This window comes from Ostrea edulis, chromosome 7 (genome assembly GCF_947568905.1).
Source record: "Ostrea edulis chromosome 7, xbOstEdul1.1, whole genome shotgun sequence".
NCBI classification, from domain to species: domain Eukaryota; kingdom Metazoa; phylum Mollusca; class Bivalvia; order Ostreida; family Ostreidae; genus Ostrea; species Ostrea edulis.
Window position 1 is genome coordinate 54,604,953 of NC_079170.1, and position 20,585 is coordinate 54,625,537.

Here is a 20,585-nt window from a genome sequence, read left to right on the forward strand (position 1 = left end):
CGATGTGGAACATCATTGAGTCCCAAATATAAACATCACTTTGATGATTAATTATTGTCTGTTTTTGTGTGAAAGAAAGGATTTGAACATAAATTGAAATGATTTGAATGACCAGACCTCCAGAGTATTGAGTGGGTAATGGCTACTTGGAGGTTCATGTGATATTTCTTTTTGAGACCTGAACCTCTTATGCTGAACTTTTCAGAATTTAGAGGCCTAAGTGGGACTAAACTGAAATAGTAAAGCAACACCCTTAGATTATGAAGACTCAAGGGTGTTACTTAAAAGTCAAAATTCCCAGTTCTGTAACTTAATGGCACCAAGAGTGGAACTTTTCTTTTTTTCTTTTTCTTTTTTTTTTTTTTTTTTTTTTTTTTTATTACTTTTGCATGATACTTAATGGAAGAATAGAAGAAATGATCAGAATTAATGATATTGAAATGGATGCTTGTTTATTTTTTTTTCAGCCATTGAAGAAACTTGTGAATATTTTAATCTGGTCAGTTATGGAAGTTTTATTGTAAGTACACAAACTGCAAAGCATGTTATAAAAGAGTTAATACAAAAGATGTTATAGAACCTGTATGAACAGCAATAATCAAGGTAGTTTTTCTGTTCTTGCAGAACTGTGTCTCAGGTTGGGTTGAGTGGTTGGTTCTACTCTGAAAAAGCATCAGGTAAGCCATATTAGTACGAAAGGATATGCCACAAGAAGGTGCTAAACCATTAAGTTGATAAAAAAAAATGCTGCTTGATTTTGTACCCCCAGTTTGAGAGTGTTTACTGGAAAGTCGTAACAACTTGAATGAGAGTTTTTACTGGAAAGTCGTAACTTGGAACAATGATGATTTTATATACGTATCTTGTTTCATATTTCCAGCTGCCCCCATAAATGATGGTACATGCATGTTTTTGGGCCTTAATGTGTCAGTGGAAAACATGGATGAAGCCTACCAGTCATTTGCTCGAACTTATTATTGTTACAAAAAACCCCAAGACATTCAGCTAGTGCCTTGCCATATGACTAAGAGGGCATACCGTGCCAACTTTAAAGTGTTCAAGAAACGTAACCGGCGTTCTCGTGATGGCTTTGTCCATGATGGGACAATCAGAGGCTGCACTCCCTACAACTGTAACAGGTGAGAGAGTCCACAGATATTGAAGGATATAGGCACTGCAGAATTAGGGGGGAGGATTGATGCCATCTGAATTGGGGACTTGTGCACCATAAACTATTTGATTTCATCTCAGATGAAAGGAAATTTTTTAGCTCACCTGAGATGAAGGCTCAAGTGAGCTTTTCTGATCAAAATTTGTACGTTGTCTGTCTTCGTAATACGGGACTTTCGAGATACGGATCCACTCTGACTGGTATCAGGACAACTCGCCCCCAAGACAACTCGCCCTCGAGACAACTCGCCCCCTCTTTGGGACAACTCGCCCTTAATACAACTCGCCCCCTCTTTGGGACAACTCGCCCCCTCTCTTAATATAACTCTCCCTTTCATATCATACATGTTTACAATTATTATTTTAGGTCTAAATCCAAGAGGTGTATTAGAAAAAATTCATAAATTTCTTATAGATAATATATACATGTACATCACAGACAAAAAGACATGTTCACATAAACACCGAACTTCGTGTCTTTTTATGCAAGACGAAAGATTTTAGTGAATATCCAGTGTTTGGGTTCAGTAAATTCACCATCACTTTTATGTACATGTAAAATATATGATTTCAGCGGAAGCTAGTTAGCCTTTGGTAGGGAGAGTATTAGCTTGGTCTACAGCGGACGTAGTATAATTATTTATAATCTGCGTCTGTTGTTAAATCTAATTGTTTGATTTCCCCCAAGCTGCTATATATTTTCTTCAAACATTAAGGTACTCATCGTCAGAGTACTTCTCACTTTAAAATCGCCGCGTTAAAAAAACAGTAAGTAAAGCCGTTATATTTGAGTTGAGGAACGCATTATTTAAAGATAATTACATGTATCAGAATATCACATTTACACTTATGTATACTCTATCGATAAAACACACACCTCCCAACCCCCCCAATTTTTCTCAGTATTGGAGATATGTAATCAATTACCTGAAGATCAGTCAATGTAATTTTCCTTGCCAAATGAATTATGAAAAATATAGTTTTTTCTGAAATGCAATAATTAAATCTGTGTATAAAGTATGAAATAAAGACGTATCTTTATGGGGTTAACAGTGTAAATTTTTGTACAATTACTCACACACACACACAAAACGAAAATAAAATGTGATAATATATTTATATATAATATTGGGGGCGAGTTGTCTCAAGAGAAGGGGCGACTTGTCCTGAGAGAGGGCGACTTGTCTTGAGGGCGAGTTGTCTTGGGGGCGAGTTGTCCAGCATTCCTCTGACTTCTATCGTGTGTTGAAAGTAATTTGTAGGTCATGTCACTTCTGGATTACAATAACAACTAAGTAAACAATCATGGGATACTTCAATTGCTATTAAATTCCTGCATTAAAATGCTATCATTGAAAGAAAGGAATCATTACAACCATTATATAGGAAAATGCATTTGGTTAAATTACAGACCCTGAAGCGTACTACTATACCACTTGCACGGAACGGTACAAAACGATTCTTGCACGAAACACTGAACGATCTGCACGGAACGGTTTGCACGAAACACTGAACATTCTTCACGAAACGCTTTGTATGAAATGCTGACCACTTTGTAGGTGTGGCTTGCATGCTTTGTGAACTGTCTGCATGAAACGATAGGTGTGGCCTGCACGCTTTGATTTTTTCGATATTATTATACCCCCCCGCAACAAGTTGGGGGGGGGGGGGGGGGGGTATACTGGAATCGGGTTGTCCGTCCGTCTGTAGACGCAATGGTTTCCGGACTCTAAAGCATTATCCTTTCCACCTACCGTCACCATATCATATATATGGACTACCCATGGGATGAAGATGTTCTCTATCGATTTTGGGGTCAAAGGTCAAGCGCACTGGACATCGAAGTAGCAATATGGTTTCCAGGCTCTAAAGCGTTATCCTTTTCACCTACAGTCACCATATCATACATATGGACTACCCATGGTATGAAGATGTTCCCTATTGATTTTGGGGTCCAAAGGTCAAGCACACTGGACATCGAAGTAGCAATATGGTTTCCGGGCTCTAAAGCGTTATCCTTTCCACCTACAGTCACCATATCATACATATGGACTACCCATGGGATGAAGATGTTCCCTATCGATTTTGGGATCAAAAGGTCAAAGGTCACGCACACTGGACATCGAAGTAGCAATATGGTTTCCGGGCTTTAACGCGTTATCCTTTCCACCTACAGTCACCATATCATACATATGGACTACCCATGGGATGAAGATGTTCCCTATTGATTTTGGGGTCAAAAAGGTTAAAGGTCACGCGCACTGGACATCGAAGTAGCAATATGGTTCGGTTTGTCATGCCATTTGTTTTTTACACTCAGAAAAGAGGTAGTTTATACCTATTACCAACACCCTTTGAGAGATTGGGGTAAGCGGGGGGGGTATTCTTAGTGAGCATTGCTCACAGTACCTCTTGTTTGGTTCAAATGGCAGTATTCTAGATATTAAAAAAAGATTAAGAAAGAAATGATAATGATTCATTTTAAAATGATTGCTCATGTACGACGCGTTAAATTTTAATTTTGCTTATTAATAAATCAATGAATTATGAACACGTTGGAATGAAAACAAATGAGATTTTTGTTTTAAATTTCGGAAATAAAAGAAAAATATGCAAAATTCATATCGTCACAGAATATTGATTAAACAAATTTTATTGATTCATTGCTCTATTAAATTCATTGAAACTGAGTATGAAATTGTCGTGTCTGTTTCGCTATTTTTGTACATTCACTGATTGAGTGCCGTTAAAATGCATTTGCAATTTGCATATTCCAGGCCTCTTTCCAAAGACAGATGTTAAATAAACCTTATATACAGTTTGTATACATGTGTATGTTTATGAAAACAGATAAAATGATTTCAAAAAACATCTCGTCAGGAAAGATTGAAACATTTTTGGGTGGGGAGAGGGTTGTGAACGGTCTGCACGAAACGCTAGGCATGACCTGCACGCTTTGATTTTTTCGGCATTATTTGTTTCATCCTCGGGTTAGTTTAAATTAGGAATAGTTTAATGACTTATGAACACGTTGGAATAAATCTGAGTGCCGTTAAAACACATGTGCAATTTGTATATTCCAGGCCTCTTCTCAAGACAGATGTTGAATAAACCTGTACATTTTTACATACGTGTATGCATGGGAACAGATAAAATGATTTTTTTTAAAAAGTTCTCGTCAGGCAAGACTGGAACATATTCTCGGGTGGGGAGTTGAATCTAGACATCGTATTAGTGAGTCGATAAGAATCTGTCACCTTAGATAAGAAGGAAAAATGCAAAACAATCAAAATATGATTGAAACAGATTGAGAAATAAATCAAACATATAAATGAATAGATAAAACAAATAATGAAATGAATAGATAAAACAAATAATGACAAATTAAACTACAGTAATGATCAACAGATATATGCGAGGGGATCTAACATCCAATTTTAATTAGATTGTTTCATTTGCCTCAATTTTAAACCTATAGAAAACTGTATTTTTGAGAAACAAAGATATAAACACCTTTTGTCATACATGTATTTCAATTGCCCCCGCCGATTTTCACACCTTATGTACGAATTTTAATTTCAAATACCTGGATTAGCTGACCTCTATTGTGGTAATTAAAAAAAAAAAAGCACATTGGAATTTGTGTAGAATATACAAGTTACACAGATCGGTCTTTGCATTATGAAGACAGTTTCGATAAAAAAAAATGATGAAAATATTTTTTTATATAAAAATGGAAACATGATCATACAAATATACTATATATATATATATATATATATATATATATATATATATATATACATGTATATATATATATATATATATATATATAAAATACCGAGGGCAGAGATATACATGTCTCTGTACTTGCTAGAAACTACCAAGGGTGATGGTATCGGATTTTGCTCTGCCTGTTGTTGTTTTTTTATAATAAAATGTTTTATTTCGATTATTTGCAGATTTTCACTGTTGAAAGCTAGTCTTGGAGACATTTTGAAATAAAATGCTCAAATTCCCAACAATGTTTACCTGTTCTAGATCCCATGCCGAAATGACTTGCACGATCTGTACTTTTCTAAGGGCATGGTTTGAACGATCAGCACGTTTCTATGGGCATGGCATAATCATGCACGGAAAGATTTTTGCACTGAACGGTCTGCACAAAACAGTGAATGGTTTGCACTGAACGGTCTGCATGGAACAGTGATCGAACTGTTTGCACGGAACGAAACAAAACGCTTTGGAGATGTAGTACCATGTTTCACGGTCTGTATGTGAGCTGGTGAGGGAAATATAAATCTAGGGAATATCTTGAGGATATCGGTAAATCTTCACGCCTTGCATCCAATGATACGCGTCTAAATGTGCCTTTTCCCTTCCATCTAATTTATACCCAGGTACACTCTGTACTAAGCACCAATAGTGACTTGGCTCTTTACGGACTCTCTACCATTGGTATCGATGTCAACTAAAGCTTTTTGACATAGAGTTACTAAGATTCAAGTTTGTTCAAATCATAGTCCCCAGGGGTAGGATGGATCCACTATATGGGATCAAATTTTTACATGCTTAAACTTGTTAATATACAAACATACCTAGGTAATGCAGATATAAGTTTGTTGAAATTGTTGCCCACTGAAGTAGGGTGGGGCCACAGGCACCTGAAGTATGGATACTTAACTACCCCCCCCCCTCTCTTTCTCTCTCTCTCTCTCTCTCTCTCTCTCTCTCTCTCTCTCCTAAATTTTTTTTTTGTCCATCCGTCCTGCTTGACTTTGTGGACACAATTCCTCTGAAATTGCACAACGGAATGTGTTCAAATTTTGTAGGATTGTTAGTTACCATTATATGTAGTTGATCATATTGTGCTGCCATTTTGATTCGACAAATTTTACAGGAGTTATATGGGACTTTGTTGAATTTGTACATGTTACACTATAGGAATACTTTGTGGGCGCAACTCCTCAGCGACCGCAGTATGGATTTTGTTCAAATTTTGCAAGATTGTTAGTCACAATATGTAGTTGATCATATTCCACCACAATTTTGATTCTACACAAATTTTACAGGATTTAGTTATGAGACTTCAAGTTGTTTTTTTTTTTTGCCGTTTGGGGGGGGGGGGGGGGGGGGGTCATATGGCTACAATATTTCTCAATTTTTTTTTTGCGGCAATAATTTCTCCAAATGTTTTGTCTTCTCGTGTGAATTTTACAATACATGTTCTGTGCTTACATGTAGGTTAGATTTTTCTGATGTATTTATACTAACAATATACAACGGGCCTCCGTGGCCAAGTGGCTAAAGCATCGCACTCAAAGTCACATGGCATTTGGTCGGCGCGGGTTTGAATCCCGCTCGCGCCGGTAAGTGAGAAAGTTTCCCAGTTTACTTTCGGAAGGTTTGTGGTCTAAAAAACAAAACAATATACAATATTTGACTGACATTGAAAGATTAGAGAGCATTGATGGGATTCCTGATTAGTTTTTCCTCTTGACAGGAGCTATGCCATTGTTTGGATAGAGAACACTAATCTAATGCTGCTGGCGGCTGATCGGGACTGTAACTGCACAGAAGTGACCAATGAAGTGGCCACAATGAAGGGCACACCCATCATATATATCCTTTGTCTTGGACAGTATGCTGTCCATTTCTCAATTCTTAATCCTGAGGTTTAATTTGGTATCCATCTCGAAAAAAAGTGTTTGTCAGTCGATCTGTTTTATGCAGGATTGTGTAAAATTAGATGAAGAAATTAGAAGATTTACATTAATTCTAAAGAGCACTGGTAAATATGTATACATAAAGCAACAAAAAAACAATCTTCTTAACCCACCATACATAATCAGACAGAGAATTGTCAACTGATGCAAGAGATCTCCAACCGAGTAAAAGTAGAAACTGCTTGTGTAGATCGCAATCAAAAGGTAAGTTGTACTGATTTTGTGTAGATCGCAATCAAAAGGTAAGCAGTACTGATTTTGTACACCACACAAAGTTAATCAGTACAGATTGTGTACACCACACAAAGTTAATCAGTACAGATTAATTGTTTATCTATACACCAAAGTAAGAAATCATTGCAATGATAAAATCATGCTTTTGGTGATAAGACATTATTATAATTTTTAGATCACCTGAGCTAACTCAGGTGACCTATTGCAATTGGTTGCCATCCATCGTTGTGCATCAACAATTGAACATTTTTAGCTTCTCTTGATAACTACTATTTCAATTCTTTTCAAAGAGCTAGAGCTACGAAAGGTCAAAATCGACCTGTATTTTTATGAAAAATTATCTGAAACTTAACAAACAAATATTGCACTAAATATTGTCAATACACATCGTAGTGAACGTATTCATATCAAAATGTTAATTCTGTGACGTCATAACTGTGCCATACATGTCATACCATGTGACGTTCGCACATTTTTCTCTAAAAATGACAAATTGGAACTTTGATTCAAAATTTCAGTTTGGCCACATTATATGAACAAATTAAAAATTCTGACGTGGGTAAATAAATGTTGGATTTATTTTGTTCGATGAAAGTGGCCATACGTAAATTTCTTGCTTTAGGTCTTTCATAAACATAATTTATGCATCGAATGATGACAGTTTCTCATATTAAAGATAGACGTGTCCTTATAAAACATTATACAATGATAGATTTTTATATAGGATCTCAAAGCAGATATCCCAATTATTTTTGAAGTTTTATGTACATATATGATGGAGGAATGAAATATAGATTTCGGATGTATGTGATGACATTGTATGTGTTTGCTTTTAAAGATAGGTCCAATTTATCTCAAATGTTGAATATGCAAATAAAATAATCAAAAGACTTGACACTAATTATCCTCTCGTATTATTTTTAATTCGGCGATGAATTGATGTTTGACTGTCACATAAATTCCGTAACCATGGAAGCGCAATACAATAACCGGTAAAGGACTAGATAGGACAAGCTACAAAAACTGGCCCCCATTTTCCTTGAAAATTACACATGTGTAAAAATTACAATCAATGGATCAAATCTTTTAATTTTCATCCTATCTTGCTGTAACAAGATTTTCTTCTCTTTTTTTTCTTTTTTTGGGGGGGGATCCAATTTTTTTTTATTTTAGCAAGATATTGGGCTCCAAATTTAGCATATAATTTGGAAAATGATGGGAATTTATCGATTTTCAAGCATTTGTATTGAGTTTTTTACTATAAGCAAGAATGTAAACCTCGACGATATCTGGACAATGAGTTGTCTGAATACATAACATTTTTCTGTATAAAAAATTGTGTGGTTTGTAATCTTGCTCATATCGAAAATTAATTAAATAGTTGTTGTTATGTAAACAATTTATAAAATCAAAATCGTAAACGGGCCGGATTCAGCGGCATGAATTTTTCCAAACACACGAGAAACGTTTTTCTTCCAGAATTCCAGAATTATTAGGTAGGCCTAAGTGATTACATTTTGTTATCTAAAAACATGCATAATCATGTTATTCGATCCGCGGACTTTACGATAGCATTTATTCCGTAAATGTGACTTTTAAAAACGGAATAAATAGCATGATTAGTGAACATGAGTAAAATATAAAAGTATTAGTTACTATTTAGACTATGTGCCGACCATCTATAATTATATATCGTTATACGTATAACCATGATAACGATATTGTTAAGTACGCGGATCGAATAACATGATTATGCCAAAAACATTATCTAACGACTTGACTTTATGTAAACATATGATCAACAAAGAATACTATGCAGATCCGCCACTGTTTTGACAGGTCGCCGCACCGATGCATGTAAACAAATGGCCGGGACTGGGCGTCAACATGCCGTGTTCGGTACATGGCCTAGTTTTATGATAATCGAATAATTAAATTTTGATGTCATGAGTAAAGTACAGTATCGTATTTTTCCCATGTTTAATACCCATCCCCAAATATAGAACATATCGAGTTAATAGTGTACATAAAGATAGGCTGCATATAGGACTTCGCAGACGACTGTAGTTACAAGACGAGCCTATTTATAACTATAGATATGAAATTAATGTTGTATGTTCGTAGATAATGTCAAAATACTTGCTTACAATGTAATGTTTATGATACAAAAATGTCTTGTTGAATGTTACACACATATTATATATACCTTGTAGCTTAACAAACAATTACATATAATTTATACATGCACTTTTGTACAATATTCCGTCATAATGATAAAAAAAAAATTCCAGGTATATAAATGAATATCTAAACAAAATTCCTCTATAAAAATATACTGTCAGAAATAAAATGAACAAAGTTTTTTTTCTCTCCAGCAATTGTAATTTCGTTTCGATTATATTAAATCGATTTTATTTTACACTGCGCCGCTTTATGGTTCCCTATAATGAAAAACCTGAATTTTTCCTATTCAGTGTCAATTAATATTAAAACTTTTTACATATTTTTATTGAAAACTGTTTGCTCTTCATGTTGTAAAAGTTTGATTTCTCAGTGATGTTAAATTATTGAAAAACACCGCTTGTCCACGTAATTTTGGGACAACCCCCGTACATGTTAATTTAATGACGTTATATCTTGTCTGCCGACACAATGTTATACAAAGGCAACTTTCCAAGTAACCCTTTCCATCAAAGGAAGCAATATCATGGTATATTTCATTTGTTCATGAAGTACAAGATTAAATTTGGACAATTTCATTAAATTCAAAGAATGGGCCGATTTTGATCTTTCATGGCTCTAGCTCTTTGGTATTAAGCATCTTTGGGACAAGGTGGACATAAATTGTAAATTTCAGGACTTCTACACACCTTGGGCCTTGGGGGCTGGGCAAAAATTGACCAATTTTCAAAAATCTTCTCTACAACTGCATTTGTGTAAGAAAAACTAAATGCATAGTGATGTAGAGCAGGAAGGCCTCTACCAAAATTGTAAATTTCATGATCCCCAGGGTAGGGGTTCTGACCCCAGCACGGGGACAAACTTAGTATATTGCGTTTATGTGTAAAACACTTACATAACATCTTCTTTTGTGCTATTGAAACTAAATAGATATTTAGAAAGAGCAGGTAGTCCTTTACCAAAATTGTAAATTTGATGATCCCAGGGGTAGGGGTTTTGGTATTAGGGTTGGACCAAAATGGTCAGTTATTAAATGTGTGAACAATAGACATTTTTAGCTTCTTCTTGATAACTACCATTCCAATTCTTTTCAAATTCGGTATGAAGCATCTTTGGGACATGGGGGACATACATTGTAAATTTCAGAACTCCTGCACCCCGGGGCTTCAGGCCTGGGGCAAAAATTGACCAATTTTCAAAAATCTTCTTCTCTATACACCTTCATATCTTTAAGATAAACTAAATACACAGTGATATAGAGCAGGAAGGCCTCGGTCAGCAAACATTGTAACTTACAGGATCCCCGGGGTAGAGGTTCTGACTTCACTTTCAGGATCCCCAGGGTAGAGGTTCTGACTTCACTTTCAGGATCCCCAGGGTAGAGGTTCTGACTTCATGGTGGGGCCAAGCTTGGTATATAAAGTGTATATGTGCAAAACATATAAATGATATCTGCTGTAATGCCATTCTCTCAATTTACCTTTGAATTAGAACGCTTTACCCGATATAGTATTGCGTACTGTGATGACACAATTGAATGAGATGATTGAACAGACTTTGACTGACATGTTTGATGTAATACACCAAGAGTTATCATTTGCCGATTACAGCCCGCCCACTTTCTCGAGTGAAGTCAGGTGATCAGATAAGATGGACGGACTAGAAAATTACTAGCTGGAGAACTGTAGCTCTCTGAAAAAATATTGTGACGGAACAGAGAGCTACAGATCCACCTCTTATAAAAACCTTCGATTTACGGGGCACAAAAAGCTGAACACGGTTGAGGCCTGATATCGGTGTATTCTTGTGTTGCTGTCTCATAAATTCAATATAAAAAAAATCTTAACATATTTTCCTACTATACTTGTGTCCAAACATACCATCAAATATTCATTAAAGCCACACATGACCCAAAAACTCGCAGCTTCAAATGATTTCGTTTGTTGACGTAGCCATGTTAGGTAGGCGGTCAATTCGAACTCTGTTGCTATTCATAAAATTGGTTGTAAGTTATGTATTCGCTCTTCATTTATTATCAACACGAATAATTAATAGAAATTAAAAAATAAAGTTTTTGTAAAGGTAAAATAAGCTCTTGATTAATGAAAATGCTACATATGCCCATATTATGGTCCTTAACACTCGTGCGGCAGAGATGGAGACCAGCCCAGACTAATGAAAACCGCATTGCCGTTGAGTTTAGCTATTTGAATAATTATCATTTAATGGAACTGGGATGATATATTAGCTAAAATATTTGTGGGGTATTAGTTCACATCTAGACGCTATTGTGCCAGTATGGAAATGAACCTGGATTCGAATTGACTGGCTACCTAACATGGCTACTTCAACAAACGAAATCATCAAAAGCTGCGAGTTTTTGGGTCGTATGGGGCTTTAATAAATATTTGAAGATATGTTTGGACACAAGTATAGTAGGAAAATATGTTAGGAATTTTTTTATATTAAATTTATGAGACAACAACACAAGAATACAACTTTTTCTCTTTCTTCCTTTGAAGTTTGTTTCCATCTGCCATGATCTGGTCGTCATGTTTTCAAATACTGACTACTCCCGTATAAGGGAATTTGGGCGGACTTATACATATGAACCAATGAGAGTTTCTGTTGCATTTTGCAGTTGTATTACAAAGATTCAATTGTGTCGTCACACGATGCAATACTATATCGGCCAAAGCGTTCTAATTCAAAGGTGAATTGTGATAATACTAAATTGAAACTAATGAATATTTAGAAGGAGTAGGTAGTCCTTTACCAAAATTGTATATTTCATGATCCTTGGGGGTAAGGGTTTGGTTTCAGGATTTGAAGGACTTCTTTAAGTTTGCTGATACCATATAGAATATAAATGCATATATATTGAATTGTACCTGAAATGTCACCAAAAATTATAAATTGTGAACTGTCACGTATGACCTTAACATGAATTGTAATGTGATTGTATCGCACACATTGTTGGGTTTGATGATGTCTATCCCTGCTCTCTACAGGAGGAGATACAGGATTGTGGTTGCTGTGGACTGCTTGCATCTGTGCCTGTCCTTGTGCTATCTGTGGCCTTGACCTCTTTCTACAGCAGGTCCTCTCTCCTGTGACATGGCGGTTTTCTGCGGCAATCTTTGTGAAACAATATGCAATTTTTATCATCTCAGATTTTTCATTAATGTGTAATATTTCTTTGAAATGAATTTTGATCATTAAAGGAAAGAAGCATAATTATGTTTATTTCCAGTAGTAGAATGGGTATTATGTTACTGTGTAAAGTAGTAGTATTACTGAATCATAGGTTTTTGTATCAAGTTATTCAAGTTTCCTGTAAAGAAAGAAGAAAGTACTGGGATTGCATGAACAACTCAGTAATGTTATCCAAAATATTTCACCTTGACCTCAAATGCTCAACAGTTATTTTCACTGTTATTGTATAAATTTTCCTCACGTAACCTTGTGAATATGGTACATGTAGATATATAAGATGTGATTACGCTTTTTTGTTAGAAACAAATGAAATTCACAAAGTATTCCATGAACTTTTTAAGACATTGATCACTTGTTGCTATTTTTACTGTAATGTAACCCAGGTTGATTCAGAAAGCTGTTTAATGTTAAACTTGTTCATATACATTTGTTGTTAGATCAGTTGTAATGAAAGTTAATTAGAATATGTTTTCAGTCAGGCAGCAGGAACTGTTATATACTGGTCTGATAAGGCTAGTGACAATAGTGGGTGAAGACATTTCCTGCAGCAGATTGATCAACGCAAGATCAATGTCTAATTTTCAGATGGTGAAATTTATGTATGGACGTTTAGTTATCTTATTATGTTTTTGTATATATTGTTGATAAGTACATGTATCTATACGCTTGTGAAAGAGAAATTGTAATGTCCTGATGAAATAATTTTTTGTTACATGTGTATATGTGTAGACTATTGTACAGTACAGGGGTTTATTTGTGTATGTATTTACATGTAGCAGTTTTTGATGTTACACATTTTGCTACACAGTGACATGGTACTTGGAACTACACATTGTTCAAACTATGGATTGGATTAGCCATTGATCTATAGTGACGTCTTCAAAACGCTCAGTCTTAGCTTGACATTTAGTAAGCTTTCCATTTAAACTTTTATCTTAAATTTGACATCCTAATTGAAAAAAAGATATTAATATAAAAACTACTCAATACAAAAATAATTTTTTAACTGTTGAGTTTGAATGGGGGGGGGGGGGGGGGGGGGGGGGGGGGACACTCGGTGTAAGTGAAGAAAACAATATATATACTATAAATTGTGAACACCAGTAACACACTGATAATATCAGTAACACAACAATCATACTTAATCAACAAATTAGTGATCCACACAACAATGAGGATATTGGTGAACAAATCTTCTCGGTACATAATTATTTCATTTTCTGCTTTATTTGTTTGCATTTCATATTTCAGTTTTTGTTTGTTGTTTTTTGTAAATTGGTGCATAGGAATGTGCCATTAAAATCAATTTGTGTTGTATCAAGCTCAGTACTATTGACTGATAGATTACACATTGTAGTGTATATGTAAATGCAATACTCAGCAGCATGGCAATCAGGCATTACGCGTTAGAAATTCTTAATTATACGTCTCATTATCTACTGTTAGAAATTCTTAATTATACGTCTCATTATCTACTGTTAGAAATTCTTAATTATACGTCACAATAGTACTGTTAGAATTTTTTATTTATATGTCACATTACATACTGTTAGTATTTTTTAATTATATATCATAATGTGTTGGAGTTTCTTATTATTATCACATTATGTGTAAGGATTTCATTATACATGTAGGTATAACATTATATATTAGAATTTCTTTATAGGTAACATTATATATTAGACTTTCTTTATAGGTAACATTATTTATTAGAATTTCTTTATAGGTAACATTATATATTAGAATTTCTTTACAGGTAACATTATATATTCGAATTTCTTTATAGGTAACATTATATATTATACTTTCTTTACAGGTAATATTATATATTAGACTAGCTTTCTTTACAGGCAACATTATATATTAGAATTTCTTTATAGGTAACATTATATATTATATAGCCAATAAATAGTCTATTATAAAATCTGCGTAAAATCTAGAGAATGTTAGCGTTCAATATCCTGAGAATTTATCGAACGCTAACCTTGCATTGCGTAAATTGTGTGCACCCGAAACATTCCGAGTATGAGCGTCCAATATTGACCTTACCGTAACGACGTAAACAAGCCAAAATGGCAGACGACGACGGGTTTAATATTAAACAGTAACTGTTAAGAAATGCATGCTGATATTGCACACTTTCACCTTAGATGCCAATATTGATGAATTCTTGTCTATTTTGAGTGAAAAGGGATATAGTTTAACAACTAAATACTTTAGCTATATGATAAAAGGGTTATTAAACTTATATTGGTGAATATTGGCACTCGTTGGCTATCAAATGCACTCGCAAGCTTGTGCATTTTCACAGCCAACTCGTGCCAATATTCACCAATATAAGTTCAATAACCCTATAATATTAGAATTTCTTTATAGGTAACATTATATATTAGAATTTCTTTAAAGGTCACATTATGGGCAAGGGTTTCTCAAATTAAGTATTTATGCATTTGTAATGACATACTGACTCGTACTTTTTAGACTCATGCTTTTTAGACTTGGACTATATCATTATATAGCAGTATCAATATATGATCACAAAAACTATAACACAATTGATGCATTGTACACTAACTTTAAACTTTAAGTTCAATGTTCCCATACTCTGTAGTTAGTTCAAGACTTGACTCGTTCACATTTCCATTTGCTTGATGCCTGAATTTCCTTTCAATCAAAAATGAGAGTGCGGGTTCCATCAGTAAATTTTTCATGAGTATTATAGCACACATCACATACTGTATCTTTGTGAAGTTTTTAATTTTGTAGTTAATGAATTCTTTCTTTGATATTTTAATTTATGTAGTTTTTTTCTTGTTGCACACTTTTTATGTACAAACTTGAAAAGAGAAAACGATGCCCGGTATTCTTCTGGATTTACAATCCTCTATCTTGTTTTTGGATCACCCGAGTCAAAGGCTCATTGGCGCGTTCTGATCAAAGTGTGTCCATCATCTGTCTGCCCAATTAATATCCTGATCTATAGACATTCTTAAACTGTCTTTCTCAAGGTGTCGCTATAATATTAAATGTATGAGCTGAAGGAAGGGTATGGATGATACAATCAGTAGGTATGAAATTAAAATACTGTAGACCAAACTACACTTCACATTTCTACTTTTTACAGCTGTGCTAGTATAACTAGTATAATGTATCAAATCTAAAAAGAAGTGGAACACACATTCTGAAAGATTAATATTCCAAAAATATCTACCATTTGCTTCTGATGCATAAGAGTTGTGTAGATGGGCTGATATCTGGTAGAAAAGTGGAGAATTGTGTAGATGGACCTATACAAATGTGGAGAATTGTGTAGATGGGCTGAAACCTGATACAAATGTGGAGAATTGTGTAGATTGCCTAATAGCTGGTACAAATGTGGGTGGAGATGGACTGATATCTGGTACAGTGTAGATGGAATGATATCTGGTACAGTGTAGATGGAATGATATCTGGTACAGTGTAGATGGAATGATATCTGGTACAGATGTGTAGATGGAATGATATCTGGTGCAAATGTACCTCATCTTGTTCTGAAGAACTCCAAGCTGGCTGTCTTGACTACCGAATTTGACTCAATGTCCCTTTTTAAGGGGAAATAATTAGAAATAGTGAAAATGAGGTCAGCTTGGTGGAAAATCTCTGGAACCACTAGATGTAGAGTTGCAAAACTTGCACAGAAACTTCATCATATAGTGTAGATTCAGGCTCTAATGATAAACTGCCAGCTCAGAATGAGGCCATTAAGGGGCTATAAACTTCCATTGCAATAATTAGTAGGAAACCATTTTAAAATCTTCTCTGGAACAATAAGACTAGATTATTTCAAGTGAAAATGAGAGCACATATGTAGACTGTTAAATTCAAATTGTTTCCCCAGGAGTAAGGGTAAAGGACATGTCTCTGAAATACATGGGGATGTGTGCAAATATGAAATGTCTAATATGACTGCTCTATGATAAACATTTGTATTGATTGGCTAATCTTCATGTCATATAAAGCCTTTTGGAATCAAAGTTTGTGAATTGTATTCATCTTTGGAGTTAATTTGACTCAAATGAGCATTGTGGTCCTGAGGCCTCTTTATACATCATATGTCTGAATATGTAGTGAGTTTTGTATGTTACACAACCTTGGTTAAATCAAGTCCTTACACATGATACAGAAAACAGGGTGTGGATTTTTATATGAGTCACCCTCACTTCATTTTCCAGAATGTGTGCCTTCTACTGTGTTGTCACTTTCAGATGTGTATTGTTTAAGCTGTTTGTTGTGATATTGCAATTCTAATATTTATTTCCATATATGTTTGTTTAGTGTTATTGAAATATTGTTATGAATAAAGTTTCTTTTGCATCAATAGCCTTTTCCTGTTTTATTTGCTGGAGATGATTATCAGAAGTTTTTGTGTAAATTATATAGAATAACTTTCACAATTTTGGTAAGGGACATACAGGAAATCTATAATGACACACAGGAGGACTATAAAGACAAACAGGAAAGCTATAATGATGGACAGGAAATCTATGATGACATACAAGAAATCTATAATGACATACAGGAAATCTATAATGACATACAGGAAATCCATAATGACATACAGGAAATCTATAATGACATACAAGAAATCTATAATGACATACAAGAAATCTATAATGACATACAGGAAATCTATAATGACATACAAGAAATCTATAATGACATACAAGAAATCTATAATGACATACAGGAAATCCATAATGACATACAAGAAATCTATAATGACATACATGAAATCCATAATGACATACAGGAAATCTATGATGACATACAAGAAATCTATAATGACATACAGGAAATCTATAATGACATACAGGAAATCCATAATGACAGACAGGAAAATTATATCCCACCTACTTTTTCTGTTCATAGTAAAACATACATTTAAGGTGACAAAAAAATAAAAATATTGTGTGTTTTTTCTGTAGCATATTGTTATTATTTGAAATGATAATTATAAACCATGATAATGTAAATATAGAAATATATTAGCAATGCATAATACTTGTTGGCATAGATACTCTACATGTACATGCTGCACGGCGCAGCCTGACGTCTAGCCAGATGAACGTTCCTGTAACGCTGCTATTATAGGTGATCGTTACTTCTTATTTGTCACCTGCACACTCTTGTCTCCTCAGCCATGAATCAGATGCACTATAATGAAAGGTGAAGATAACGAACAGTGATCAATCTCATAACTCCTTTAAGCAATACAAAATAGAGAGCTGGGCAAACACAGACCCCTGGACACACCAGAGATGGGATCAGGTGTCTAGCAGGAGTAAGCATCCCCTGTTCATCGGTCACATCCGCTGTGAGCCCTATATCTTGCTGAGGTAAACGGAATTATCCGTTGTCAAAATCAGTGTGCTAACAATCGGTATGAAACACTTCAGAGAGCATTTGACCCAATGAAGGTTGTATTGGCAAACTAGATCATTATTACGACCATAGAATTTGTGAAATACTTATTTTAAACGAGACTGTTATGAAAATCACTGCACCATCAACTTGTTTGTCAGTAGCCTGCCTAGATTTAAAAACTGACTATATGCAAAACAAGCTGTTGCGTATCGAATCAGTTGAGAGTTATAAACACCATATGCAGGTGATAATGGCATATTGCTACATATATAAATATGGGAAGTTGAAGTCATCCTGTTTGTCATAAAGTTGAGTTGTTAGTTTGCCGTTAGTATCTACTTTCAATGAAGTAGAAGTGGATGACTCTGTGGTGTCTTTAATTTTGAGTTCACTAGGATATATCGAATCGACATATGAATGAAAATTATCATTGTTAATAAATAATACGTCGTCGATATATCTAAATGTCGAATTGAAGGCCACAGCAAGAGATTTTTTTCTTCTCACGTATAAAACAAATCAGCTAACAAAGGGGCACACTTCGTGCCCATGGGAATTCCAACAGATAATACCATTTACTGTACACACTTCTCACCTCAGCCATCAATCAGATACACTAGAACACCATTTACTATACACACTTCTCGCCTCAGCCATCAATCAGATACACTAGAATACCATTTACTGTATACACTTCTCATCTCAGCCATCAATCAGATACACTAGAATACCATTTACTGTATACACTTCTCACCTCAGTCATCAGATACACTAGAATACCATTTACTATACACACTTCTCACCTCAGTCATCAGATACACTACAATAACATTTACTGTACACACTTCTCACCTCAGTCATCAGATACACTAGAATATCATTAAATTTTACTGTATACACTTCTCACCTTAGCCATCAATCAGATACACTAGAATACCATTTACTATACACACTTCTCACCTCAGTCATCAGACACACTAGAATATCATTTACTGTACACACTTCTCATCTCAGCCATCAGATACACTAGAATATCATTTGCTGTACATACTTCTCACCTCAGCCATCAATCAGATACACTAGAATATCATTTACTATACACACTTCTCACCTCAGTCATCAGATACACTAGAATACCATTTACTATACACACTTCTCACCTCAGTCATCAATCAGATACACTAGAATACCATTTACTGTACATACTTCTCACCTCAGCCATCAATCAGATACACTAGAATACCATTTACTGTACATACTTCTCACCTCAGCCATCAATCGGATACACTAGAATATCATTTACTGTATACACTTCTCACCTCAGCCATCAATCAGACACACTAGAATATCATTTACTGTATACACTTCTCATCTCAGTCATCAGATACACTAGAATACCAGTTACTGTCGTCAGTGAGGATATTGAAAACGGAAGATTCATTTTAAAACATTACAAATACTGCACGAACTTGCTATTTATATTACTGAAGATCGTGACCACCGAAACACAACCCAAGCATACTAATACGATATGTCTTGACTGTGGGATTTCGTATTTTGTGGTCTTGCACTTCTTGCAGCATCTCCCAAATCAAACACACCATCGGAAAATCGTTTATGCTACTTGTAAATCAACGGTCAAGGTATATTCCGATTGCTCCCTGTTACTCGTTTTGTCTCTATCGGTGTTCTCCCTATGCAAACTGTTCCGTTTGGATGGCCGACGCCGCTTTTTCTGGAGTTTTCAGGGATATATTTCTTTCGGGGGGGGGGGGGGGTTGCTCACTTTAGCCCCAGTTAGCTTTTCTGTTCACATTCAGTCCGGCGTCCTTCCGTCCATAAACTTTCAACTTTTCCCGAGCCATATGTTCAATTTCAACCAAACTTGCCATAAAGCATCCTTGAGCAAAGGGGATTTAACGTTGTTCAAATGAAGGGTCGCACCATTTTCAAAAGGGAAATGATTTTAAGATGGTGGCGTCTTTTAAAAGTCTTCTTCTGAAGAACCACTGAACCAGGAAAAACTAAACTAATGTGAAAACTTCCTTAATGAGTGTTGATTCAAAATTGTTATTCTCAAGAACAACAAGGTCATAATTAGTCATATAGTATGCAAGCATCTTTTTCTCTGCAGCAGCAGTGGTTTTTAACATGCAAGCATTATCCATAGGCAGTTATACCACTTGGGCTCCAATTTACCATGAGAATAATTGCGTGTTAGTGTGGCAGGGTGATCTTTATATCTAATTGAATTTTCTACATTTTTCAATACTAAGCTGTGCTATATTAATTGAATGAAATTCTATTGGCCAGGTTGGTTGTAGGAATTCACTCACTCTAGCTAAAACCAGTTTAATCACTTTTTCTTCTTTAAATAAGTTTCGCGGGCTATTTTCATCAGTGCGGGAAATTTGTTTTAGAGGGAGTAGACCTATACATGTAGCTGCCCGTTGTGCCACACCTTAAGGTATATATTTGAAATGTTTATTATTAACTGATTGATAATTATGTACGTTGAACTATTTTTTTATCAGTATATTTCTCTGCTATGAAATGGCCGTTTTTTTGATCAAGGACTATAAATTTTGTTACTTTTTTAAGTAAAGTAATTAAGTCGATCATATACATTTCATTGGAATATTTTGACTTCTTTAA

General features: G+C 34.9%; 1 protein-coding gene across 1 annotated transcript in view; it reads left to right on the forward strand.

Annotated features, from left to right (window-relative positions):
* LOC125653646 (uncharacterized) overlaps positions 1–20,585 on the forward strand; it is a 276,533-nt gene that overhangs the window by 164,968 nt on the left and 90,980 nt on the right. Inside the window, exons 37-42 of the mRNA XM_056145758.1 lie at positions 468–520; positions 625–677; positions 881–1,139; positions 6,674–6,792; positions 7,015–7,100; positions 12,323–12,423. Of these exons, the coding sequence (XP_056001733.1) occupies positions 468–520; positions 625–677; positions 881–1,139; positions 6,674–6,792; positions 7,015–7,100; positions 12,323–12,423 (671 nt within the window). The remainder of the gene's footprint in view (positions 1–467; positions 521–624; positions 678–880; positions 1,140–6,673; positions 6,793–7,014; positions 7,101–12,322; positions 12,424–20,585) is intronic.